The sequence below is a fragment of the Manacus candei genome, unplaced genomic scaffold, assembly GCF_025592945.1.
Source record: "Manacus candei isolate 608988 ecotype Guabito, Panama unplaced genomic scaffold, ASM2559294v1 h1tg000037l, whole genome shotgun sequence".
In the NCBI taxonomy this organism is placed as follows: domain Eukaryota; kingdom Metazoa; phylum Chordata; class Aves; order Passeriformes; family Pipridae; genus Manacus; species Manacus candei.
The window spans coordinates 6,836,137-6,863,089 of NW_026138085.1; the positions used below are offsets into that span (position 1 = coordinate 6,836,137).

The 26,953-nt window shown below is 47.1% G+C and overlaps 1 protein-coding gene across 2 annotated transcripts in view; it reads right to left on the minus strand.

The window, feature by feature from the left end:
• The window catches only part of KCTD16 (potassium channel tetramerization domain containing 16), a 70,655-nt gene extending 44,446 nt beyond the window's left edge, over positions 1 to 26,209 (minus strand). Inside the window, exons 1-2 of one of the 2 annotated variants that reach the window (XM_051794227.1) lie at positions 26,034 to 26,209; positions 24,351 to 25,489 (exon numbers count right to left, since the gene is read on the minus strand). In XM_051794227.1, coding sequence (XP_051650187.1) covers positions 24,351 to 25,182 — 832 coding nt within the window. In that variant the 5' untranslated portion in view covers positions 25,183 to 25,489; positions 26,034 to 26,209. The other variant, XM_051794226.1, reaches the window with a different exon arrangement.
• Between the last annotated feature and the right edge of the window lie 744 nt (positions 26,210 to 26,953).

The following is a 26,953-nucleotide window of genomic DNA, read 5'->3' on the forward strand; positions in this document are numbered from 1 at the left end:
GCTTGGGTTGGAAGGAACCTTAAAGCTTGTCTCATTCCACCCCCCTGCTATGGGCAGGGATGCCTTCCACTGCACCAGGTTGCTCCAAGCCCTGTCCAATCTGGCTTTGGACAGTGTCAGGGATGGATATGGTTGTCTCCCTGGAGACCCTTGAAGGAAGGAAGAGTGACCTCTCCAAGGCTTCTGGGGAACAGCCTCTTATCTTGGCACCTAAAGCAGTGACCCAAGCCCACATTCACCCCTGTGAGTACCAGCCTGCCAGCCTTCAGGAGTCTGGCTCTGGGGATCATCAGCCAAGTTATCTGATAATTCTTGCTGTCACTATTCATAGGGAGCAATGGAGAGAAGTTACAGGCTCCAAGGCAACTCACGACTCAAAAAATTTTGTGTGGAGGTGGTGGGGGTGGTTTGAATTCACATTTATCGCATGCAAGTAAAAGGAAAACTAAGCTTTGGCTTCTTTAGCAAATCATACACTCAAGGACCAGCATCCAAAACCAAATAGAATAAAATATGTTCTTGATGCAGCAGAGAAGGCTGTTACAGAGGGAAAAGATGCCAGAAAACACAGGAGATGATAAGCTGCACTGGCTGGCTGAGGAGACCAAAAAGGAGAAGGAAGGAAAACTGAGAATGGCAAAAGAGATTAATGAATGATGCCTATTTCTTGTAAAAATAAATAAATTTTAAAAAAAAAATCATCACTTTCAACACTTGGTGCTGTAAACAGGCTCAGGAACACACCAGATGCCTTTTCCTGCACTGCCCCCCCCTCAGCAGGAGCCTGCAGCCCCCCGGGACCAGCAATGCCATGAACAAACGGTGGGAGAACAGATTGCCTGGTGCCAGTCTTCACCTCTCTCCAAGACGGAAACAATCAGGGACATTTGATTATTAGGGTGAGAAAACCATTAATGATGTGTTGATGAACACAAAGTTAATTTTCTGATACATTTCCTACAAACTGTTTCTTTAGGAATTCTCCTCGGAGCCCAGAAAGCAGCTTGAAAGAGATACTGTTAAATATTGACTGCTGCTCTGGGATCATTATGGAAAATGTGTTTGGGTAGTGTTTTTCAGGGCACACCAAGGGGGCTGGGCAATTTCTATCAGGAGAAACGCATTTTCTACCCCAGGAGGGAGGAGGGGGAAGTGCGACACACTAAACTGGTCACTGTTTGTTTGTTGTTGGGTTTTTCCTCCCTCAGAGCTCTCCAATAAAGCCCAAGGGCAGCAGTTTCCTAAGCTGGGCCAAGCTGAGAGTGGAAATTCAATGGCAAAATGGAAATATCTTTCACTGCACCACAGGGAAAAGCAAGAGTAAAGCAATTGGGAGGGGGAATGGACACGGGAGGGGTGGCCTTGGAACCAAAAAGGTCACAGGAAGAGGGGAGGAAGGAACAAAAAGAACCCAGCAGGGTATGCAGGAGTAGTATCCAGGTGAGCAGCCACTGCCTGGATTTCCAGGATCCTGCATGGCACTAGGAAAGCCCTCGGCTGCCACAGCCCCGTGTGGAGGCACCGGGGCACTGGTTCGCGCTCACTGCATCACTCCACAGCAAACGAGCATGACTGAGCACATGGAATGGCTAATGCTTCAGCAGCACTTAAAAAAGAGCATTAGAAACGTAGTCTGAGAGGATAAGAAATTGAATTTTAAGCCCATAAAGCGGCACCCGGCCGTATCCGTGACGGAGCCTCCGCAGCACGCGGAGCTGTGCCCATTCCCAGCTGCTCTGTGTGGGTGGGTGCAGGTGGCTGGTGATGCTCAAGAGAGGGTGCTGGGCTATTTCAGTGCCAGCACCCCAAAAGGTGACTGTTTCTAGGAATTTCTACACATTCCCAGTATCAAAAAACATTTCCAGTGTTGATACAGAATTCGGGGGTCTGAGCAGGGAGAGCAGAGCTAAGCCAGGCACTTGCAGTGGGAAGCAGATGTTCTCCACATGGATCCAAGCACCCACAGAAGAGGGTACTTTGCATTTTTGTTTCCTTCTGAATGAGAAAGCACCAACTTAGCAACAAAATGCATGGACAAATAGCTCAAGCATAACGTGGTTTTCCACTATAATTTGTACTGTACACTGCAGCTAACGTGCATTATGCTGAGGGATTGCCGATTCACTGATTTTCCAGGCTTCTTAAGCCCATAATAAAGAGCACATGTCAGGGATTTCATTGCCCGCAGGCAGTGGCAGAAGCTATTCTTCCTGGCTGGCTAATACAGTAAAAGCCACAGTTCTGCACTTGTGCAGTACATGTCACTGGGAAATACAGATCTGCGCAGTAAACGACGGCCCGCGGGGTTGAGTTCATCAGCTCAAACCCAGCAGCACGGAGAGAATGGCTCAATCCATCAGGTTATGGGAGATTGGTGCTGTCAGGCTCCTTGGTCCAGCTGTGGAGGAAGGGAGGGACCTGTCTCCATCACTCCCAAATCTCCTGCCCGAGGAGAGGCACCATCTACCCATGAGGGTGAGAAGCGGCAGAAGTTGATACCTGGCTCCTTTCCCACAGCTCTGCTGCCCCTCCTTGTCCAGCTACCCTGGGGTCAACCCACCTCCACACCAACCAGATGAAGTCACTTTGGTTTCACACATGAGAAACTCTGGACTGCTCTGCACACACTATAACGTCTTTCAGGCATTGGAAGGGGCTGTCCCACAGGTGGTGGAGTCCCCATCCCTGGAGGTGTTCAAGGAACGACTGGACGTGGCACTCAGTGCTCTGGTCTGGTTGACAAGGTGGGGATCAGTCACAGGTTGGACTCGATAATCTTGGAGGTCTTTTCCAACCTTAACGGCTCTGTGATTGCCTTTTCCCTGCCCACTCACACACAAAATTAATTTTCTGTCATTTACAGTTCATGATTTGATTTTCAGTTTTCTCCAAGACAGAAACGTTTACAATCAGGGTGGGGCAGAGAAGAGTAACACATGAACATCACCAGATGAAATGCTTCCCATTCTTTCCATTTTTCAAACACTGGTGGATACCAGCTAAAGGACAGCTTGTCCTTGTGCGTCATTCACATTTACTAGAGTGTGGCATTTATTTTCATGTAACAAACACTATAAGGAGAAGGGGTAATGACTAAATTAATTTTGTACTTTGGATTCAGTTTTACTTACAAGAGCATCTAACAACATGATATTTTGTTTTTTTAAATAATCATACTTTAAAAATGGAAAAAACCTCACTTTTTGCTTTAAAAATTAAAATTCACTGATGATACATTCTCAGCAGTAAAACAGCTTAATTTTGCTCATCATCATCAAGAAGCATGTGAGTGACAGAGTCAAGTTAAAAAGCCCTGATTAGCACATGAAATGACATAAAAGATCCAAACAAAAGCAGAGCTTCAGATCCCTCAAATACCCCAAACAAATGAAATGTTGGTGTTGGCAAAGTTTGTTTATGGGATCTCCAACTCATGAGAAAAAAGAATCCCCCTTTCTCTTGGAGATGCCTCAGATGTGGATATCAGCCAGCAATTAAAACCTGATATAACAAATTGAGAAAGGAGTGATCCTGCACTGTCCCCTCTCCCTTCAGCCTGTCTAGAGCTGATAATGCAAATAATTCTGTTTGTTTGTGAATAAACAGCTCAGGAGTCAACATGGATCTGTTCCTAGTGAAGACAGTTTGTGTGCCATGACCGCTGCTCCTGAAAGCATCTGTGAAACTTCCATGTTTAGTAAATCCATGCTGAAAGGTGGCTCATGTCAGGCATGTGTCAGCCTGTGCAATACCCACAGCATACAGCCCAGTAAGGGACAGTGCCCTCTACTCCATGGTCAGGCTGGCCCTGTCCCATGGCAGCCCCCAGCCCACACACTCAGAGCTCTAAGCCCACACTACAGGCAGTGTTTTCCCCAGGTACATTGCTCCTATATTCCTGGTACACCTCAATGTCATCAGTGTCTTCCAAACAACACTGTCTTATTTTTAAGATGCAATATTTTCAGATGACACAACCATATTCCAAATTGACAGTCTAAGGACTGAGAGAAACCATGAAAAAAAAATCCCCAATAAACACAAAAATCCTTCCCCTGCCTTGGTGAACAGCACTTTGCAGTCACTCCACCTGTGTCACACTGAGTGCTCCAAGTCCCTGATTTCTGAAAGCCAAGCCTAAGAGGAAGCAGCCAAATAAATTCAGAGAGAGGGAAAAAAAGAGAAAGAGTGGTAGAAAAGCACCTTTTGCTCCTCTTGAGTCTTTCTGCAGGAACTTCACAAGCACAGCAGAGCAAAAGCAAAAGAGTTTCATTCAGATTTAAAGAAAGTTAGAGCCTGTTGTTCCTAATGGATTATCATACTTTAAAATAAACCAGATCAGATGTGTTCAGCTGAGCTGCCTCCCCTGACATCCTGAGCTTTTAGAGCTGGCCTCAGCACACATCCAGTAAAACTCCATGAAATAACTACCAGCAATTTGGCTGGGGGTATAACTTTAACCTCAGACTGCATAATCTGAGGAAAAATTCGAAATCTAGCTATGGCTTCTTACTTATTAAAGGAATTTTAACAGTCTGTGCTGCTGCTTCACATGCTCCAACTTGCATCTCCTGGATATTGATGAGTCCAAACCTGCATTGGCAGAGCTCCAGTGCTCTGCCTTGGCTCCTCACGGATTTTCACATTGGTGACATCCAAACTGGACAAAGAGAGGACGTGGTGGCATCAGAGATGCTTTACAATAAATGCCAGCTGGGCTTAGTCATTCCACCAGTCCAGATCCACGTCAGGAGCTTTGTCTCACAAAGACACGTCTGACCCCGTGGCATTCCCATGGTGGGACAGGAGAGCTCACTGACCCTGGAACCCCTTCTTGCCACTCCTGCTCCCCAAAAAGTCAAAGCAGCCCCATGCAGAGCTGCCTCCAGTGTGCTGCTAAAAAGACCACTACATTTATGGAGACATAGAATGTGGTCCCATTTTAATTTCAGCATGTGGATCAAGTAATTGTTTGGATTTTAATATTGAGTCTACTTTTCACTGATTTGCATTTAAATGTGTTGTCAAAGAACTTCCAGAAGTCTTTAATAAGAAGGCCAATTTGCATTTTAATGTGCACTTAAAGAATTTGAAGAAGTCTTTTCATGTGAGCAGTGTTATCTGAGTAACATTTGCATTGGAGGGGGAACGAGAGCTGCAAGTACAAGTCTAACAAAACTACTTTTTTGAGATAGCCCAGCCTTGTTGGACTTTGTTTAGAGAAAAAAGAAAAAGTCTTACTGAAGATGTGGTTTAAAGGCAGAGCTGGGAAGGCAGTGGAAATTCTCGGGAAGGAGTGGGGATGGCTGAGGAGGAGATCACAGGGTGGGGCAGGGGAGCCCTCACTGGGACCAAGTGCACAAAGGGGAAGCCTGAGCCTGGGGGCAGAGACCTGCAGAGGGACCATTAGCTCTGCAGGACTGTTTGCTGGAGCTTTATAAATAATTCAGCTGGATAATGATGTCTCACTTGCACTGCCCTGCAAGGTAAGGAACCAGCAACTTGTTTTCTACAACAAAAGTGAAGCCAGAGGAAGCATGATTTCCTCCCTGTTCTCCTCGATAAAATGGATGTTTCAACCTCCTCATGACTCTCCCTGTCTCTTTAGAGCATGTTGCAGTACCTGAGCTGTACCACTCATTTATGCTTTCAGGTCACAGGGTAACCCTTCTCTCCTCAATCCAGTGCCACTTACATCCACCAGATTGATAGGACATCGAGAGATTGGGTAGTTTCTGAGAAACAGAAATAGAACAAGTCTGCTCAAAAGCTAAAACCAAAGATGAGCTAAAATGAAAAAAGGAAGAGAAGAACCCTCCCAAACCCCAACCCTGCCCAGTCGAACAGGAACACCCCCTGGAGGAACAGCCCAAAAGTGTCCCCTCACCATCGCTGTCCCTCCTCTGTGAAGGGACAGGGACAGCACAGGCCAGGTCCTGCAGCCTTTGACAGAGAACTGCAGCTGCCCACCAGGTCTGAAGGCCCAGCTGGTGGCTGCACAGTTGTCCTGACATCCATCAGTACAACACCAGCACGGGTCTTCATTAAGTTAATCATTACCAGCAGCCTGGGTTTAAGCACTAGAGAAAGAATCCATGTTTCTGATTATGAGCTCTATCCCACAGTCATTCCTAAGTGGAGCAAAACTCTGAGCTGATATGAAAACAAGCTCTTTCTTCCACCTGTAATAGCAACAAAGAAATGGCTCCTTTAGCTTGGGCTTTCTCATGGAGCATTTGTAAGTGCCTGCAGGTTATCTTAACAGAAAATTAAATTTCTACACTGCTCAAGTTTTTTATGTTCTCATCTAAGCATCAAATGCATTCAATCTTCAGAATAACACAGCTGATCATATAGTTAAATAATAAAGTAATAAAACTTAAACTCAGTAGAATCACAGAATATTCTGAGTTGGAAGGGCCTCGCAAGGATCATCCAAGTCCAACTCCTGGCTCTGCACAGGACAACCACAAAAATGGATGTTATGCGTTTCCAGATTGTGAAAACAGACACCTGATCTAGTCTCTGCAAAAAATTCTCAAGTTAGGTTTATCTTTAAAACAAACCATGTCAAAAATCCATGCATTAATACCCACAGCAGCTGAGAAGCATACATTCCCACTAAGAGTAGAGTTCCAGTCTTACCTTTACCCCAGCACAACCTCACCAGTGCTCTGTCCCTTTCCCAGCTCTCCCCCCACAGATAGAGGGCCTTGACTCCAACCCACAGCTAAAATAAATAAATAGTGATAAATAGAAAGAGTTGGGCTACAGAGGTAGTAAGACCTGTTTCCAACAAATAGATGAAGACAGGCTCATCACTAGCAACAAGTGGAGGAACTTAGAGACAATCAGAAGGTTAAAATCAGCTCCTTTAGGCCCCAGAAGCTCCTTGCAGCTCTGACAGCACCAGTGGGACACAGGAGCTTTGTCCTGCTGCTAAACAAATGCATGGCTGAGCCATTCATCAAAAATAAATGACTTGGGGAAAGATATTTATTTTTAGAAGATGAATCCTTCCCTGACGAGGCTCTGTTCAGTTCACATAACTTCACTATACCCAGTGACTTGGGTTGTTTCCCTGTCTCCTCGGTGGCTGCTGGCACTGAGAGGCACTGCTGCCACCCCCTGCCCCTGTCACCACCAGTGCTGTGAGGGAGAACTTCTGAGCTGGGAGAGGAACTGCAGAGCTCGGGTTCAACCTCTGCACCCTCTCTCCCAGCCCAAGCTGGGACAACAGTCCTATCCTGTGCTCAACAGAGATAGCTCTAATTAAAAAAAGGTTGGCAAAGACCTCCAAGATCATCAAGCCCAATGTTTGATAAATGTCTATATATATGTATATAAATGTATACTCACATCTATACACTGCTCTCAACCACGGCCACCCTCCCTGCAGAGCTCTCCCCAGGCAGCTTTGCAGACTGGCCGATATTCCACAGTGCAATCCAAAGTTTAAAAACTGCAATTAACCAAGTGGAGACATATGCAAGGAGGCAGCACAATAATTAGTGAAAAGCAAACCGGGTACTTCAGAGTTTCCATTCCATAACACATAATTGGTACATAAGTGAGGGTGTTTGTTTACATGGTGCGGGGTCACCTACTGCTGTCACTGAACAAAGCTGTCACTGGTTTAGATGGAATAGGTTCCTGCTCCATAAGCCAATTATTTTCTCACCAGAGACCAGAGCATCAATAAAAATGAACAAATAAGCCCGTTCTGATCAGCTGAAATATTGGTTATGTGGGACTTTAATCATATTCTTTATTGCAATAAACATAAACAGAGTTATCACGTCCGCATGGGCACTGACAGCTCCTGGGGTGTTCCTGAGCCTGCCCTGAGCTGAGGTTTGTCCCCATCCAGCAGCCTGGGGGGCTGAGGGGGGGTGATGTCAGTACCAGGGGTTGCAGGAAACACCTGTAAGTTACACCTGGGCACCAGGTTACCAGCGAGAGCTTTTCCATCATGTCAAAGACAACACAGCTGCTTCCCAAGGCCCCAGCGTTTCAAGCCCAGGTTCCTGCTCTTCTCGGATTTGTCCTGGTCAACCAGCCAGGAGGGAAGGGCTGTCACCCCTGTGATGGGGCATATGGCTCACTACTGACAAGAAAAACACACACAGCTATCAGGCAGGAGTGGGCCTGTGTTGTTCTAAAGATCTGCTAATCCTGTTTCAGAGCCAGCGAAGCATTCTTAGGGGAGTACACTGGATGGTCTTTAACATCCATTAATGAGTTGTGGAGGAGAAAACACAGTGACAAGACAGGTTTTGCATCATCCTGTATTTAACCAGCAGGCCCAAGCACAAGGAGACCTTCCCTTGTTGTAGAGCTGGTTCTGTTTCTGGTGGATTTGGGAGGATCACAATAATACACATGTTATTTGGGATATTGTTGTCAGGGTGTGCAATACACACCAAATGAACCTTCAGCTATGAACGTTGAAAACAAGGTAAAGGTCTCACTGAAATAATTTTAATCATGCTGGTGGATGGACTCAGCAATCCTGATCCTGCCATCACAGACAGGTTCATCCATTTTTACTCAGGACCTTGTGGTTAATACACGTCAGCTCCAAGGGCCGATGAGCAAGGACTCATCACATGGATTCAGCCTCCTTTGGGGACATATGGGACGTGTCCCTGTCCTGCAGAAGGGGCCTGTTTTGTATGAGCTTATATCCAGGTGGACGTGTTCAGAACAGTTCAGTAAAGATGTGACTCCTGTACAACCAAACAGCTTTTGGCAAACTGTGTCATTATGGATTTATCAAACCTGACGTGTCTCTCCGGAGTGGCCGTGTCACAGCACTGGGTGAGCACAGGGGAGGATGGACCAGACTGTGACAGGCAGAAACACAGACAAGCACTTCAGCGCACACACAGACATCCCTGGTTTGCATTTTCAGCTGGGAGTAGAAGATTTAGATTAAAAATGCAGCGTCTCCTGCCTCCTGCAAGCCCTGGCTCTCACATGACCCTGCCAGGGAAAGGGGGAATGAGCACAGGAATGTGTAGGTCAGGGAACCCCCTTCCAGCACTAACCTCCCACCCTGGTCCCATCGAGGGGACAGGGTGGGAACAGCCTTTCTTGAAAGGCTTTTGGAATATCCCTGACTTGGGTCTTATTTCTGCATTTGGGCCAAGAGCATGGCAGAAAAGGGATCACCAAGCTCTGGCCATGCCCACTGCGCACATCAGCAGGAACAAATACAGACCAATGCCTCATAACCTTACACAAAGCCTTTTTGAAGGAAATATAATTTTCCCCACAAAATATTCTTTAAGGTTTAACTTAATCTGTTCTCTTCAGTCACTGCATCCCTTGGGAATAAGCACATTAAACCAGTGATGATCTGTACAAGCAAAGAAAGGCATTACAGTGCCATTATCAATACAAACCAATTTAAAATCCTTCCAATATTTGGAGAAGAGCTACAGCACAGTTGCAAACAAAATCTCTGATCACTTTTTCAAACAATATTTAATCTGTCCTACAGCCATCGCCTGTAGAAGTTGTGTCTGCATAGAAAAAATAGTGTGGAACTGAGGTCGTCAGCAAATGCTTTCTAGCTAATATTTTACTTATTATTCCATTTACCCAGGTGATGGTTCATGTCACCAAACAGCACGGTGGACACTTGGAACATGACATTGGAACTCAGGCTTGAGTTTTTTGGCAGACGTACTGACACTGATTTCAGGCCTGGTTTGATTTCAAGCCATCGAGATGTAGATGCAGCGACATGTGGGAAGAGCTGCGTGGGTTGATAATCCCATGGACATGACTGGCAGGGAGCGGGCAGGAGGGTGGTGGGTGTGTGGAGGGGATGTGGGACATGGTTAGAGAGGATGGAGCAGCCTATGCCAGGTTGTACTAGGCTGTGCCAGCTCTAGAACAGTTTACCCATGGAGAGAAAAGCAGGGAGCAACAGCCCCACATGGCAGAGCGGTCACCCACGCTCAATCCTACAGGGATGTGTCATGTGGGGACCATCCCCAGCACTCCCAGAAGGGAAAAGGAACAGTGTAAAGCTGTAACCTGCTCCCTGCAGCCAGGATCCAGTCAGCAGCACACAGACCAAGGCCCCATCAGCTTGGGGATCTCCACTGGGGATGGAGAAACAGGATCATCACTGCAGTGAACTCTGGGGGCGGAGAGTGACCCCTTTCTATCCCACAGATCGGGGGGCTGTGGGTTTCAAACACAGTGTAAAGTGCAAGAAGTTAATATTTCAGAGCTCTATAATCCCCTCCTTCAGAAGCAGCAAGACAAACTTTTAAATATTTATACTTGTGAGGGAGAAGGTGGCAGCGGGGATGGGAGCACCGTGTGTTCCTGTCATTGCCGCACTCCACCAGGTAAACAGAGTCAAAACACACTGCCAAAAGCGAGGAGGCAGCTGCCAGGATGTGATGGAGTCAGTTGCTCTCCTATACGGTGTTGTAATGTTTTCCCATGAAATATTCATTGCTCATCCCCACTCACCCCGTCCCCATTAGTACTTCAGCAGAGCAGCGGCGCTGCCTCCCCTCGGCAGCACGGTGCCTGCCCTTCCTGGGTACTCTGAGGGAAACCAAATTAGCTCAAACACCTCTGGCTATGGCACAGGCATCTCGGTCAATGTCATCTTATCTGGGATAATTACGGAAAATACTAATTATCGGAAATAGGTGGCAGTGTGATTTTTTGCGCTCCAAGGGATCCCAGAAGCCCTTTCTGCATCAGCATGGCTGCCCCAACAAGAGGGGACGTGCCAGCCTTGTGGGGATGGGACATCTCACAGCCTTTGGAGATGCGGTCCAGCATCCCTGAGCCTCCCTGCAGCTCTCAGTCAGCCCCACTGCACCCTCCAGAACCTTTGCATCCTCCACCACTTTCCGAAAAAGCAGAAAAAATTGCAAGCAAGGGACCCGGGTGGGGGTCTGGGGCTCAGGAGTCCCTGGGTGCCAGGTCCCTGCCTCTCTCCCCTCAATGCTGCACTTCCAGACCCACTACATTTGAAGGATGGGAACAGTCTTCTAAACCACCGTGGGCTTCAGCAGGGAGATTTGTGATTTGTACATTTGCATGCGAGAGGAATGAGTAATGGCAGCAGGCACGAGGGAGGAATAAATGAACCTGATTATACCCACACCTGCACTGCTGCCTTTGCCCTTGTGCCATATGTTTGCATCGTCTTTCGTGGAACCCTCCCCTGCAGCTGGTACTCCAGGACATACATGTGAAATGCATCAAGGACAGGAACAGACTAAGATTAATTTTTGCTGGCCCGGCCACTTGATCACAGTCAGACCTCAGCAATACATTCCCTTGTTAGGAGTAAGCTGGGCAGACACTTACTCAATGGTTTAACCCTTGGGAAATGTTGTTTTCCCCAAATCTACAGATCTCAAACACCTACAACTTGTTTCAAATGCAGGAAGCTCTGGGACTCTCCTGCTTTTTGGATCAGGCTCTAAATTCAACACCAACACTAGCTGGCACAAGGTTCCCCCTGACCAGCTGCACACAGCAAACATCCCTGCAGGAGGCAGCTCCATGTGCCACATCAAACCTCACCCCTCTGAGAAGGTACCACCAACTGCAGCCCTGGCAGAGACAGAGCCAAAGCAGAACCAGGGTTGGCACACGGGGGATGCTCACAGGTCCCTCCCCTGAGCGTGTGATGTGGGGCAGGAGGAACAGAAGGAACACGTGCACAGGTGCTTTGTGTGAAACACTGGTGTCTCTGCAGGAAAATTAGTGCTTTGTAGTGGGTGTAAAATATTCAGGTGGACATTAATAATTTGTAGCAGTAAATGTATTTTCTTTCTATAAAAGATTAATTAAGATTATGAATTATGACAAAAATATTACCCCATGTTTCACAACAGGATTAGATAATCAGATCCTTATGGTATAAAACTGGGGTCAACCTGGATTTATTCCAACGCAACCAAGACCAGAATCCTGCCTGGCCATCATTATTCCCATCAGGTGTACAAGTCCTGTGACAGGATTCAGAGTCACAGGAGGTTTGGGAACAAGTGGCTGCCTCCCCATGAGCCTGGTGCAGGACTTGCTCACCCTGGGCACAGGGACAGTTTTCCCAGAGGAGGTTGGACTGAGCACATGGGACAATTTTCCCAGAGGAGGCTGGACTGAGCTGATGGCACCAGCTCTTCTGCAAAGCTCAGGTCTGCAACCCCACACCTCTCAAGGAGAACAGCAACAGGCCTGAGGGGAAATAAAAGGATCGCTGGGAAGGAAATTAAATATACACAGAGAGGAGTTTTAGGCAGAAATAGGGCTGTTTCAATCTAGCAGTCCATGAAAAAGAGATTCTGAGAAGACTTGCACATGTGCACAGACACACAGAAACACACACATGCACAGGGAAAGAAGAAATGACAAGCAGAGCAGTAACAATAGTCAAAGTGTAATTCGTTCTTAACCTGTTCAAAATAAAAATAACTGGTGTACAAGTTCACTTCTTGGACCATCTGCATCTCATAAGCATAAGTTAAAATCCTGACACCATCTGTTCCATTGAAATTTTAATACTGCACCAATATGCCAAATCACAATCCTGCAGCAAGGACAGCAGCCCCCTCACTTCTCAACCAACCTGCTGGGCTCTAATGAGAGGGGAAGAAACTGGAGTGAGCTTATTGCCAAATGAACCAGGGGCTTCTGCTCCTGGGGTTGGAGAAGCAGGCCCAGGCCATCAGCATCACCCCAGGAGCCCTCACAGCCCCAACAGGAATTTGGGTGGGACATCCGAAGACTAAAATATAAACAGAAAAAAAATCCTTTGGGTTCTCAACAAGAGCACCCTTTTCCATCCTCCAGAGCCAACAGCCCCATGAAGCCCTTCCAGAGGAGAGATCCATCACTGCTGCAATGAGAGTCAAGTGCCCTGTGTTGGCCACAGAGATGGCTGTGACTGTCTGGTCCTTCTGCACCTCTGCCAGGCACCAGCTATGGGCACCTCCTGACTTCTGTTTGTGACAATAAACAGACACTCAGACCCCAGCTAAACCCACAATGGTTGATAGAGTGAATTCAGGGATAAGCTTGGATTCAATGGTAAAAAAAAATGTCTTGTGAAGTGTCTAAAAAAACCTACCTTGCTAAATTAGCCTAGAAAGATTTATCCCATCTTTTAATTAATCATTACTAGAGAGGCTGTTGAAAATCTTTGCATATTTTTTATTGGTCCTAGTGGGAAAAAATCCATTTTAAAATGGAAATTAATATAATATCTGCACAGCCTTCTTCAGTGATTTCTTTTTGCTTAGCAATATTGTAGAGTTACAAACCATACATCATGTCCTGTGCTGCTCAGAATCAATTTCTCCGAGGAAGAAAACCAGAAATGTGTTCCCTTACCACTGCAGGATATGAAGTGAATGAAGCCGAGGGAGGGGAGGAAGGCAAAACACAGTCAAGCAAGTAAATCTTACAGACGTAGCACATATCCATTTTTTCCTGATCAATGGAACTATGTAGGCATGTTCACAAAATTTAATTAAGTTCTGTTCCCCAAGAAATCTATGTGCAATGTTTCCCTGCAATTATTTATTTACTATCTGTCATGTAGCTTTTAGCTTTCCTCCAGAGAATGATGGGTTTCCACTGCATTTCCATCAGCAGGAGCACAGCAGAGACTGCTTCCAAACGGTTTGGGGGAAGGTTTGCTCTTCCCTCGCTGTCTGTAGGTTGACTGTCTCCTCCTCCAAAAAAAAAATCTATTAATGTCTTAACCATGCTTAAGTATCACAGAATCATAGAACCATAGAATGGTTGGTGTTGGAAGGGACCTTAAAGCTCCTCTTGTTCCACCATCCTGCCATGGGCAGGGACACCTTCCACTAGCCCAGGTTGCTCCAAGACCCATCCAACTTGGCCTTGGACACTTCCAGGAACGGGGCAGCCACAGCTTCTCTGGGCAACCTGTGCCAGGGCCTCACCACCCTCACAGCCAAGAATTTTTTTTCTAATATCTAATCTAAACCTACTCTCTTGTCCTGTCCCCCCAGACTCTTGTAAATAGTCTCTATCTTTCTTGTAGGCTCCCTTCAGGTACTGGAAGGCCACAATTAGGTGACCCCAAAGCCTTCTTTTCTCCAGGCTGGAATTATGATGGTGTTTGAACCAAAGCCATGAGCAAAAGCTGGAAAAACAATTTTCAAGCGAACCAAAAGCTGTTCTGCTGCCAGCAGCCATGGATGCTGGGAGAGCTGGGGCTTTTGCCTGCTCACATCCAGACTTGGTTTGATCCCAAGTCTGTTGTTGTTGGATTGTGACTACACAAACTCAAACCCTGTGCTATTTGGGCACAGCACTACATGCAACAGCCAGTCACAGGGATGGGAACCGTCCCATGGAAGGGAACAGCCCAGTCCGAGCCAGGTCTGAATCCCTCGGTTTATCTGTTGGAACAGGGAGAGGTGGGCAAATCTGTCATCCTGCCCACGTGAGCAGCGCCTGGCTGCCAACATGCCACCTGCCTTGTTCCAGCCTGATTGGGGACATGTGGGCTGCTGGTAGAGAGGAAGGGATGCAATTATTGAGAGTTTCAAATGGATCATCTCCAGTCCTTTGAATTTCAGCACAGGAAAGGTTTTCAAACTTTTTAAACCCAGAAAACTTGTATAAAGTGAACACTGGTGCTTCCTAGCTACAAGTCAAATATTTTGAAGATTTTGAAATGGAAGTAAATTAGAGCAGGGTTTGATCCTCCCCATCAGTGACCTCCACTAGGTCTGGGATGTGGGGTTCTCCTCAGCACTGGAGATGTCACTGAGTTGTGGAAGTTCTTCCCACAGACCAAACTTCAACGAACTTTTTAATTCCTCTGCAAGAAATGGTGCCTCTTGACTTCTGCCCTCTCTTACAGGACTTTAAAACAGCAGATTCTTTAATGATGTCTTTACCAGTGAAAGCATTTTTATCAACGTCCTTATTTAAATATTCTTTCTCTATGCAAGGTAAGGCATAGCAGCTTTCTATCTGCAGACTCTGCACGGAGGGAAGGGAATGATTTAATCCTCATGTAATATAAGTGCATTGACTTGAGAGAATAGAGGGTTTATTCTCTTGAATGCTCACAAATGAATGAAATCAAGAATACCTAGAAACTGCTCTTCTCCCAGCTAGAAAACAGAAGGTTTATGTCTTGGTAATTGTGGCTTCATGAGGGAAAGTGAAGGTACCCTTGGGCTGCACGTGGTTTGGGTTATAAACAGTGACCAAGGGAATGAGAGAATTTATACAAGCCACGGGTACAAAACCTCTCTAACTACAAGTCTGTGGTTCAAGACATGATGGTAGGGTTAGAGAAAGTCATTCCATTCAGTCCTGGCAGGAATGGCAGAGAGATAACTCGGTCAGGGAAGAGCAGGCTATAAAATGTCACAGTCAAACTCACAAAACAAAATGAGTCCAACTTCCAAAAGTCAGCAACATGTTTCCAACAGTGACCTCTCAAGGAAGCACAGCTGTACTTAAATAAAATACATTAAATATATTCTCTGTGTCACGCAATGGGATATCTTCTATGGTAACCCTTCCTAATTAGCCAGTCCCCACAGGAGTACACACTGCCAGGGTAAGCAGCAGCACAGCTGCAGAAATGCTTGGCCAGATCTGCAGCTTCTGAAGCTGGTGCAGCTCTGCTGGGCTCAGCTTCTGTCCTTAGCCTGAGCTCTTCCTAGCTACTCTTCTGCCTATAAATATAACATTAACAATAAAGGTAATAAATAATGTAATAAATAGCATTATTTATGCATAAAAATTATGTTATCACTGACCACGATTGGGCCATTAATTCAGAAACAGAATTCCCTCTGTAATTCTGCAGGAGGACAGTGGTAATTTTTTTTCTCCCACAATTATGCTGCAACATCAAACCAAAGCAAAAAGCACCAGGCAATCTCTTGAGGACCAGCTCCCTGCACTGACTGATGATCATCTATCTACCAGGAGAGTAAACCAAAGAAAATCAAAGCCAACATACTTTTAAAACAATCAGCAACTCCACAAATTCCTCCCTATTGATTTTGGCATGTTAGAACAGGGAGATTTGAGATCTTTGGTGAAGCATCTCAATGTTTTCAGAGGCCCCAGGTTTCTGGTCTGGTGCCTAAGCTCACTTTCCATATGACAACACACCAAGGCAAAGGCACTGTGAGGGAAAATTCTGTTCCAATTGAACGTTATGGACCCAGGTGGTATATTTAGTGTAACTGGTGGTCAAAAATCACAGTTTTGTAGGAGCATGCAAAGAGTAAATTTGCAAGAAGCCATGTTCACCTCCCTGTCTCAGGATCCCCTTCTGCGATCCCTCTGGGGATCCTTCATGGAACCAGTGTTGGACTTGCCCACACTACCAGTGAAAACTCTGAGCTGAGAAAAACCCGGTGAAATTCCCTTCATAGGAGCACAAACACTTTTCCAAGCTCTTCTCTGTTTTTTGCTCACTCAAGCTTTGCTCAGAGTTTTTGGCTTTGAGAATATTTAAAGTGCAAAATTCAGTCAAAATCAGCATGTTCCACTGGGTTCTATTTCAGCCTGATTTAATTCCGCTGTAAAAATACACTCTGATTCAGTTTGATGGAAATTCAATCTGAAGTCTTGAAATAAGTCTCCTCGAAAATATGCAGAGAGAGAGAGTTTTTTTTTTAAATTTAGTTCTCAGGCCCTGTCCAAAGCCTAAAGCTCGGAGAGCAGCACCCAGCAGTTGCCAGCTGCAGTCCCAGCTCAGAGCGAGGATAAGAATGTCTCTTGGGCTGCTGCTCCCTCCAAACCAGTTTTACTCTTCTAGGAACACAAATTAAAGTTCAGGTTCATTTTCCTGCTTGGAATTAAATGTTTGGGGATGTTGTAGTCACTTTCCAACATACTCCAGAGCCCTGTGATGAAGCACAGCTGAGGAGATTTTCACAGGTAGAGTTAAAGGTTCTTTTAGAATCACAGAATATCCTGAGTTGGAAGGGATCCACCAAGATCATCAAAATCCAACTTCTGGCCATGCAGAGGACAATCTCAAGAATCTCACCATGTCCCAGAAATGAAGGAATTGTAAGCAAAAAAAAGAAAGGAAACATCTCCAAAAAACCCCCCACAAAATCAGGCAAGTCCCTTTTACAGAACTGCTCGGAACATCCACAATGAAACAATTTCCATTAAATACGGTGCATTATCAAAGCCTACGAGTTTTGCTGACACACAGGATAACCTAAAAAATTTGTGGCAGGACTTATGTGTGTCAGATCATCTCAGAGAAAGAAAACTGAGAGACATGAGTGATTTAAAGGAGAAATCTAAAGCTGCTGGATCCAACCTGCTGCTGCTGTGACGCAGCCCCGGTGCCGAGTGGCATCACAGCAGCAGGATTTTCAGGATGGTTTGCAAACCAGGATGGCCACAGTTCTCACTGTATTTTTTGGTAGAGGAATTATTTAGCTACCTTAGCAGCTAATCAATGAACTCCTAGAAATCATTAATCACTTTGTTAGTAGATCCAGAGGCAGTGCTGGAAAACCCGTAACGCTAGTGATGTATGAACTAGCTCGTGGACTGAAAGGACATGAATGAGAGTCGATACAGAGGGGTCACCAGGAGCACACTCCAATTGACCAGTTTATATTTATGGGTATTTCAACAAAGCTTGTTCCAGTTATTGAAATACAAAAACTATTCTCACAATTCCAGACTTTTCCTTTAACCATTATTAGACAACTAATTTAACAAGCTAATGTAGGACAACTAAGGAAAACAGCCCACACAGTTCTCTGATGTTCATTCCCTATTTTGTTTACTCATATCCTACTACCAAAGATAAAGCCAAGGGACTTTCATTCCAGAGGAAAAGTTATAGAGTCAGAGAGTCACAGAATAGTTTGAGTTGGAAGAGACCATAAAGCTCATCCCATTCCACCTCTCTTTCACTAGAGCAGGATGCTCCAAGCCCTGAACAACGTGGCCTTGAACACTTCCAGAGATGGGGCAGCCACAACTTCGGTGGACAATCTGTGCCAGGGCCTCATCACCCTCACAGGGAAGAATTTTTTCCTAATATCTAATCTAAATCTACTCTCTGTCAGCATGAAGCAGTTCTCGCTTGTCCTGTCACTACAGTACTACACTTCTACGAAATGTCCTTCTCCATAAATCCAGGGGTCCTGGGAAGGCCTTACTAAGGGCCATTAGCCCAGGAATAACAACCAGGTTCCTGCACTGAGCCAGGGAACAGTCACATCACCTTAGCTTTTATATGGCACATTAGTCGATCAGACCCAACCCTTTATGAACCTGAGAGGCATTCCAGGTGTTCAGCACTTCCCAAACCATCCAAATACCACACTTCCTTGCACTATCAGATTTGGAGCTTGAGCTCCACTGTTCCTTAACTACTTAGGTTAATGTTAGGAGGCCTAGTAATGGCAGCAGTGTTTGACTGTGTTCCAGAACTGACTTGAGCATGTCTGAAAGTAGCAGGGAAATCATTCCCGCAGGATTCTCTGACCTGGCCAGCTCAGTCAGCATTACACCTGAGTAACCTTAAAGCAGTTCCACCAAGTATAACTCACTACAGTCTATTTTCTTCCTTTACAAAATATACAATTTTGAGCAAGTTTCAAGAAAAAAAAGAGTTACTCTTTCTGTTTGCAAAGAAGTAATTTAGATTTTGCTTCATGTCTCCATATTTGCTGTATGTTAGCCTTGAACTTGAAAAGCTGAAAAAAAAAAAAAGGAGAAGAAACTGAGAAAATATTGTGGTTAGGAAATTAAACAAATCCAGGATGGCTGGACAGAAAAAACCCAACCTGCTGCAAGGAAGTGTTTGTCTGTGTGCACAATATGTTGCTGGTATTCACTGAATAGCAAATATCTGAGTTGTGTTTTCTTGTTTACACTCTTTTGCTCTTTCTGATTCTGTTTTCCTAAGAAACACACCAACATTTCAGTAAATTTTGGAAAAGGCCAGACCTGACCAGGCTGAAGGAAGCTGCAGAAAGTGGCTAGTGGGAGCCACTCCTTGCCGCTCCGCAGACATAGTCCAGGGACACTGGGCCACTTCCACCCGGCATTCTGCTGTCCCAGGGCAGCAAACCAGGCATTCCCTATTTCCACACCTCCCTCTCTCTGGCACACATCTACTTTTATTACAGTAAACCCCTCCTCTGATCAGCCTCCCGAAATGGTGCTGTGGGACCTCACTCACGCTGTTCCTGGCCAAGAGCCAGCTCAAGACTGCAGTTTAAAATACATTGATTTTTTTTTTCCCTCCCCTAAATGCCAGCCCTCCTTGGCTAATCCTTTAGTCATTATAGTCTTTTTCTGGATCACAGAGCAGCAGCAGCAGTGAAGTGCCACAGGGGAGGCTCTGTCCCCAGTCCCACCCAGCGGTCCTGCAGAGCTGTGGTGGTGCCCGAGGGTGGCCAGGACATGCCCACGGCCTGTCCCTGTGGCCAGGCCCTCACTCCACCCAACCCTAGGGGATTATTTCCACCAATTCCTGGCACACAGCCCTCCTGAGACCTTGGAAACAGGGGGAAGACACAAACATCAGATCATAGCCCACTCAACAGCTCTTTGGGCCATGCTGATTTACCTTTCACAAAGCCCCTTCCACCACAGAGACCTCCACAGACAGGGGACAGAGGGATAAGGATTGTCCTTGGCAAGGAACCTGCCTGGCTGCTGCGCAGGTGTTAGGACAGAGGAAGGATTCCTATCACCAAGAGTTGCTTTGGAGCAGGAGGGAACAGGTCTGTACAATATTGCTAATGTCTATCTCAAACATTCCAGTCAATGAAGATCATATCCAAAGGGTCAGGAAATAACGAGCTGTGCCATGAATGCTGGGTAGAGACAAAGGACAGGACCCAAAAGCCATTCTTGCTGGTTCCTCAACATCACTTTTCATACCCTGTTAGAATGAACTCCAAGCCCTACATCCAATCAACCATTTTACCAAGTTTTGCTTCGGTTTCCCATTAAGCTGGAGATTCTTGGTCTAATCTGACAATCAGATTTTACACTACTGGTTTCCAAAAGTAACAGAATTTTTCATCTATGGAATAACTCTAATCAGTAACTATGCAGGCTTTTCAGTCTGCCATGACAAATTGGGAAAAAATCAGCACAAGTCTGACCAAAAAAGCTCAGAGCAAGGTCCTTCTGACATGGATGTACTAACAGACTTGGCTGGCTACAGCCCCACCACCTGCAGATGATCATCCTGTAAGAGTTTGGTTTGGCAAGAGGGACCAGAGGCATCGATGATGACAGTAATTACCTGGAAACAGAAACATCTCCTGTTAGCAGGGCAGAAGCTTGTATTATTCATTGGATTTGACTTCATTTTGCTTGCTTTTGGGTCATTTTGATCTTCACTGATTTAAAACCAGACAGAAGCAACTACTAGATCATATGACAGTATCAGTTTAAAGAGAGGGGAAATGGGTGATGTTCCTCTCCCACATCTAGCCCATTTGACAGCACAGCTGTGGGTGTCACTGTGCAAGAGTGTTCCGTTTTGTTAGTCAAATTTCTGCCACGCAATGAATTTATGAGTCAGTGGTAGGCACATCAGTATGGGATCCTTTAGTTCTATTCACACATGCACAGTGACGGGTCCCAGCTGGCTGCAATAATCCCAAATGGATCATCTTGTCTAACAGACACCAGGATTATCCCAGAGATATGTGTCCAACAGATGGGCGCCAGGGCATTCGCAGAGGGTATCGCTTGGCACTTCTCCTTCCTCCTGCACATCCCAACCCAAGAGGATTCACCTGTTTATCCCAGGATAATCTGAAACCTACTTCACACACATCTCTGCACACCAGCCTCCTACCAGCAGCTGCAAACCACAACCAGCCACCACTTTCTCCATGGAGCAAGGTGAGGCACCAACATTTACAGCTGTCCCTGGAACAAGTGGAGCCAGTACTCATCCTTCAGGAGCAAGAGCATTATTAATTCAACTTTGGCTTTCAGAGCTACAGTGCCAGAAAATCTCATGGTTTCCTTTGTACATCTGCAGGTGCTTGAGCTGCTCCCCATGTGTAGGTGTGAAGTGACCAGTGCAAGGCAAGGCTTCCCCAATCAGACTCACTGTCCTGATTTTCTTGTGCCTGCTCAGACTTTGAAGCACAGCCCTAGGAGGGGCAGGAGCAGTTGTCTGTCTACATCTCTGTATTCCTTTTTGTTTCATCTCATTGCGAAGGCTTAAAACAGGTAAAAATGAAGATCCAAGAACAGGCTACTCACCTCCTTCAAAAATTAGAGGGTTGGAGATAAGGTTTTACTTTAAGACCATCAAAACAACAGTGGGAGGGGAGCAAAATAGCTCAGATCAGAAATCCAACCTTAACCAGTATAAAATGTAAGGAAACATCTTTGCTATAAGAGAAACTGGAGGGAAAAAATCTGCATGAGCAAACTCTCAGCTCCTTTCCTCCCCTCAGTCACCCTGCGAGCCTGAGCCCGGCTGTGCCTCCTGCCTACCCACCCCGCAGGAGCTGTGTGCCACAGAACCGTTCACTGACAGCTCTAGTGGACCATCCCAGCCTGTCTCCAAACCCTCCTGTGCCTCGGCCTATTTGGAGCTGGAGTGGAGCCCAGCTGTGCCCCAAGGACTGCACTGTCATCCCCAGCACCGCTCCGAGCCCATCCTGCCACGACTCAGCAAACAGCTGTGGGTCGGCTGTGCTGGACACGTTCTGCATTTCGGGAAAGCCTCCTCCACGGGGAACAGGCATCTCCCATTAGCCTTAATAGAACCTAAATTTGAACGCAAGGAGAAAACCTCATGCAATATTGATGGTACAGTACTTTAACAGCACAGACTGTACCCGTGTGAGAGGCTGCTCAGCTCACATCCTCTCTGGCCCATCTGAGCTACTTTCAGATGAATTTGCACATGAAGAATGTTCTTTATCTTCACACCAGCCTTTACCTTCCGAGTGGTATTTGGAGCATACAATGTATTTGGTGTATCAAAAAAATATTCCTCCCTCTATTCTTACATCTTTGGAACTAGTTCCCAGTTGGGAAGAGTCCCTCCAATGGGCCTTTCACAGAAGCTACTAAGTGGCTCTGCAAGGACCACCTCTGCCTTCGCCTCACCAGTGGTGTAAGACACCTCCCAGGTTTAGGCCCATTAACCTGATCAAAACATCTTGATGAATTAATGCTCAATATAGACACATTTGGCAGCTTCTAAATAAATAAATATGGCTAAGCAGCTGCAAAGGAGACGTCATGTTCCACTGGAAAGCCAGATGTCAATTTTATTGGTCCTCAAAGTTTTAAATGAAATGGTTTTGGGAAATTTTGAATGAAATTATTTTGGGAAATTTGGAAAGGGAGTTCTTTTGCTCCGGGTGAATTCTCTGCCTGCCCTCAGGGGGACCAGCTGCAGCCAGACCTGAGCATGTGGCTGGAGAACCCCTGCAGCCCACCCGTGGCTCCATGGCAGCAGCAAATGGTTCGGAGCGTAACAGAACCATTCGGATCGAGATAAGAGAGACTCATTTGGCATCACAGCCATGGCTTCAGATTTTACCTAGGAAAGGACCCTTTGAAAAATCCATCTCTGAAATTGTATCAGTGTCAAAAATCCACAAAACTTATAGGAACCAAATGCAAAGCCTATTGAACTGGGTAAGAGTCTTTCCAGGAACTTTAATTGGATTGGGCTTTCCTTGCACTGGTGATGCCTGCTATAGACTTTCACTCTCCAAAATTTCTAAGGTCCCTAACCGTGGCTGTAGTGCTCTGGAAGCAGAGAGAGCAACCCCTGAAGATAAAAATTTGAATAACATGAAAATCAGGAGTCTGTGTTTGCTAATTCAGGCAAACCCCATGTTCATTCTCTCTTCAATTAGTAAAAAACATTGTGTCTATATGGCATTCATATTTTTTCTCTGATTTGAAATATAAATGCAAACACAATTTATTTTAATCCATTCCTTTAACTACATTAGTTCTCCTCCTAGAACTTGTATGAATTTCAAGCAGAAGCTGCCTAATAACATAAATCATCCATCCCTGTCGGAATATAAGCGGATCCATAACCTTAGAACAATTTTGCTAAGAAATCCAGCTAGAAAACTAATTTTAAGTAAATCTATGGATGTCAAAAACCCAGATGGCTTTTCAGGATGCTAACTTAAGCTTCATTACATAAGCAGATTAGGGCTGCCTGTTGAGCCCCGCACAAGAGTAGATGTGTGCTGAATCCACGGAATTACATCCAAACTGTTCACTTCCTGATACATCTTACATCTAAAACTTTTGTCAGCTCCCCACGCCTAGAGCCTGTTAACTGTGAGCACCACACACACCCAGAACGGCAGCTCTGCCAACCAAATGTTATCCCTCTATCCCTCTCCCAAGGCCACTATCCAAAGCAGCAGCTGGATAAAGCCCATTTCTACAGGCAGACTGGGGAATTGTTCCATCCTTCACCCTCCGCAAATGAAAATGGAGGGAAAAAGCCTCATGAGCCTCTCAAATATTTAAGCACAGCAGTTGTGGAATGATTTTTTGATAATACAGACTTATAGAATCAAAATTACCCTCATGTTACCAATGGTAACCAGCCTCTACCTGAGTATCAGCTTAGGAAGTTAATGAGCCCAGCAGCGCTACCGGCTCAAATCAGCACAGCAGAGTGAGATCTGATGTGACTGCAGGAAGCAGGGCACACACTCCTCATGGATGAGGACAGTTGGTTTTCCACAGGCATGTTGCATAACAAGGCACAGCACCCTGCCCCTCTCTGCACGGAGCCCCCATTTCAGAGCACGGCAGCCGGCTCCAAGGAGGCCCCGCTGAAACGCAGCCAGAGGGACAGGATTGTGTTTTCCCTTCCCTATGTGCAAGTGTGTCAGGTCTGCTGACAGATGGCTTGGCTGACTGTGCTTGACAATTATCAAGCTGCTATTACCTTTGTAAAGTGACTCCCATTTGAAGATTTTCTGTAATTAATTCCGCAGCGCGTTTGCAAGGCTCATTTTATGTCCCACACATCCCGGGAAGTGTGCAAGGCACTCAGCTGGCTGATTTACACAGCTAGAGGCACCACATCCTCCAGGCAGGCGGACGGGGTGCTTTCAGCAGTCTGTGCTGCCACCTAGCCAAGGCCAACCCGCTGAGCTCAGCCTCAGTTTGCATTTCCAAAGCTTAAACTGAAATGTATCCCCCCGGATCTAAATAAAGCCTTAGTCTGCAGCAGACACAAGGAAATCGGCACTCTTTGTGCCTTGGGAACTGTACGGTCAAGGGAAGGGAGCAGCTTAAAGCAGGGAGTTACATTTCCCTCTGAAACGTCCTGTACTTACGGTAGAAGACATATTCGGTGTAGCTGGACCAGACCTTGTCGTCTGTGTACTGGTTGACGAAGGAAGCTGTCACCGAGGAGTTACAGGCCACCATGTGGAATCCACACTCGGACAACATGTCGAAAGCCCTCTCCAGGTGCTTGAACTTGAGATAAAACCTGGAGGTGTACCTTTCTGGAGCCCTGTCCGGGTCTCTGCTTTCATTCAAACTTTCTCCAAAGACCTCTTTGACCAGAGCAATCCTTCCACAAACCAAAATCCTTGGGACCCTCCTGAATTTGGCATCTGCTTGGCTCTCCCTGCCAATAGTGCACGACCCCCGGTACCCGATGGTAATGAATCCCCACTTCCGATCTGACGGTAAGAGCGATGAGGGTGGGCATATTCTCGTGTCACTGCCTTGGGAGACCTCTTCGTAGTCACTGTGGCAATAATCATCAGGGCTTTGCTTGTTGTCATCAGGAGTCAGGAGTTTGACTAAGTCTGGGAGCTGGAAGTACTCAGCCTCCCTCTTGAGCCTTCCCTTCTCTGGGAAGTGGTCAGGCAAAACCACTTGCTTGTCCCTGAGATAGTCCAGAATATAGCGGAAAAGGAAACCATCTCTGTCAATGAAGAATCTTCCCTTGGAGTCCTTGGCCAGATCGTTGGCTGTGTCTCTCTTTGGGGTGAACATTTTCCACAGCAGGGAGTGAGGGGTGCCAACCAAGGTGGAGTGGCGAGTGAAGTAAACCTGGCCACCCACGTTGAGCTCCACTACCTCTGGGAAGGAGTGTAGTCCAGTCCCCTGCTCCCGAGGAGGCAGGTAAGTCCTGCAGTTGCCACTTAGAGCCATTGTATTTTAAACCAGAAATCGGCAGCGCAAAGCAGCAGGACTATCAATCACATCAGAGGGTAGAATAAGGCTCCCAGCATTAAGGATAAACAGCAGGGAAAGGAGGAGTGAGAAAATAATGATAGCCAAAAGGTTTGTTTAAAAAAAAATCTGAATTGTCCATGAGTGACAGTGTGGCAGAAGTGGTTTATACCCTGAGCCACAGAGGCTGGAGAGCAATCACCTCATGAAATGCAATCACATCATTAGATCTTCCAACAAAGCCATCAAAATCAAGGTCAAGCCAAGCCTATGGTCACTCACAGGTCTGTCAAAAGGGAAAACAAAATAAGGCACAAATTACTCTTCTAAGCATCACAGCAGCTGTAACAGAGCAAAGCAGAGCAGTTTGTAGAGCCAAGCTAGATCTCCTGCTAAATAGGTCTCTTTTTTTGCAAGTTCTATGCTTCTTTTTCACAAGTATTCATCAATGGAAGGGCTACATATGACTCCACTGTTTAAAAGAATATGCATACTTCATCTTTAAAGAAACGTTTAAATTTGACATGCACATGAGGGAACAAAAACAGGGAGTCTTACCTTGGTTACAATTAATGCATAGCTCTTGTAAAGGAATCAAAATGTCAAGACACTCAGAACACACATACAGGCACACAGGGTCCGGGTAGTGTGAATCCGATCCCAGCAAGGGACAGCAAAGGCAAGAGAAGTGCTCTTAGCAACATCCACGTAGATCTCAAGAGTTAAACCGAGTCACAGGGAAGTTAACCGTGGCGGGTGACGAGGAAAACCAGTACATACAGCACGGGGGAGGAAAATAAAATAAAATAAAATAAAAAAAAACAACAAACCCAAAAATTCCCGAGTGGATGCGCTGGGCTGGGGGAGCGGTAGGGCAGTGCGGGGTGCGTCCGCCGGCCCCGATGACTTGCAGAAAGCCCGCAGCCTGCGCTAGGGACTGCCGGGCTCCGGCGGCTCCCGCGGCGGCAGCGAGGCGGGCAGCGCGGCCGGCGGCACCGCCATGGCCCGCCGGGACCGCCGGGGCCGCCCCGCGCCGTCCGCTCCGCCCCGCTGCGCGGCTCCGCGCCGCTCCGCTCAGCCGCGCGGGGCCGGGAGCGCGGGGGGCGATGCCGATTGCATCATCTTAAAGGAGTCGGGCCGGGATGGGCTCCCGCGTCCCGCGCCGGGAGCGGGCAGAGCCGGGCAGAGCCGGGCAGCGCCGGGCAGAGCTGGGGCAGAGCTGGGCAGAACCGTGCACGGACGGGCAGAGCCGGGGCAGAGCCGGGTCAGAGCCGGGCACGGCGGGACACCGCGGGCAGCAGCAGCACCGCGGACAGCGCCAGTCGCCGCCGCGCCGGGTCCGCCACCGCCCGCTCCGCTCGAGTTGGGCTGAAGTCCCCGCCCCGCTCCGTCCCCTCGGCCGGCAGCGCCCATCCCTGCCCCTCCACAACGTGCCTTTCCTGGCTCCGCGCAGCCCCGCGGGGGTCTCAGCCGGCGATGCGGGCGGGCAGGGCTGGAGCGCCCGGCGCGGGGGGGCTCCCGGCGCCCGCCGCTGTCGGGCAGGACCGGGCTTTTATCCCCATCGCCCCAGCGGCGACTGGCGCAGGCAGGAGCCAGCAGGGACGGGAGGAGGAGGAGGGACCGGGGGTGGCTCGGGCGTACCCGCTCTAGTTGTGGGTCTGTAACAGGGCGAGCCGCGGCCGCGGCTCCGCACCCGCCCCGCGCTGCCCGCGGGCGCGCCGGCACCGCCACCTCGTGTCTGCCCGCGGTG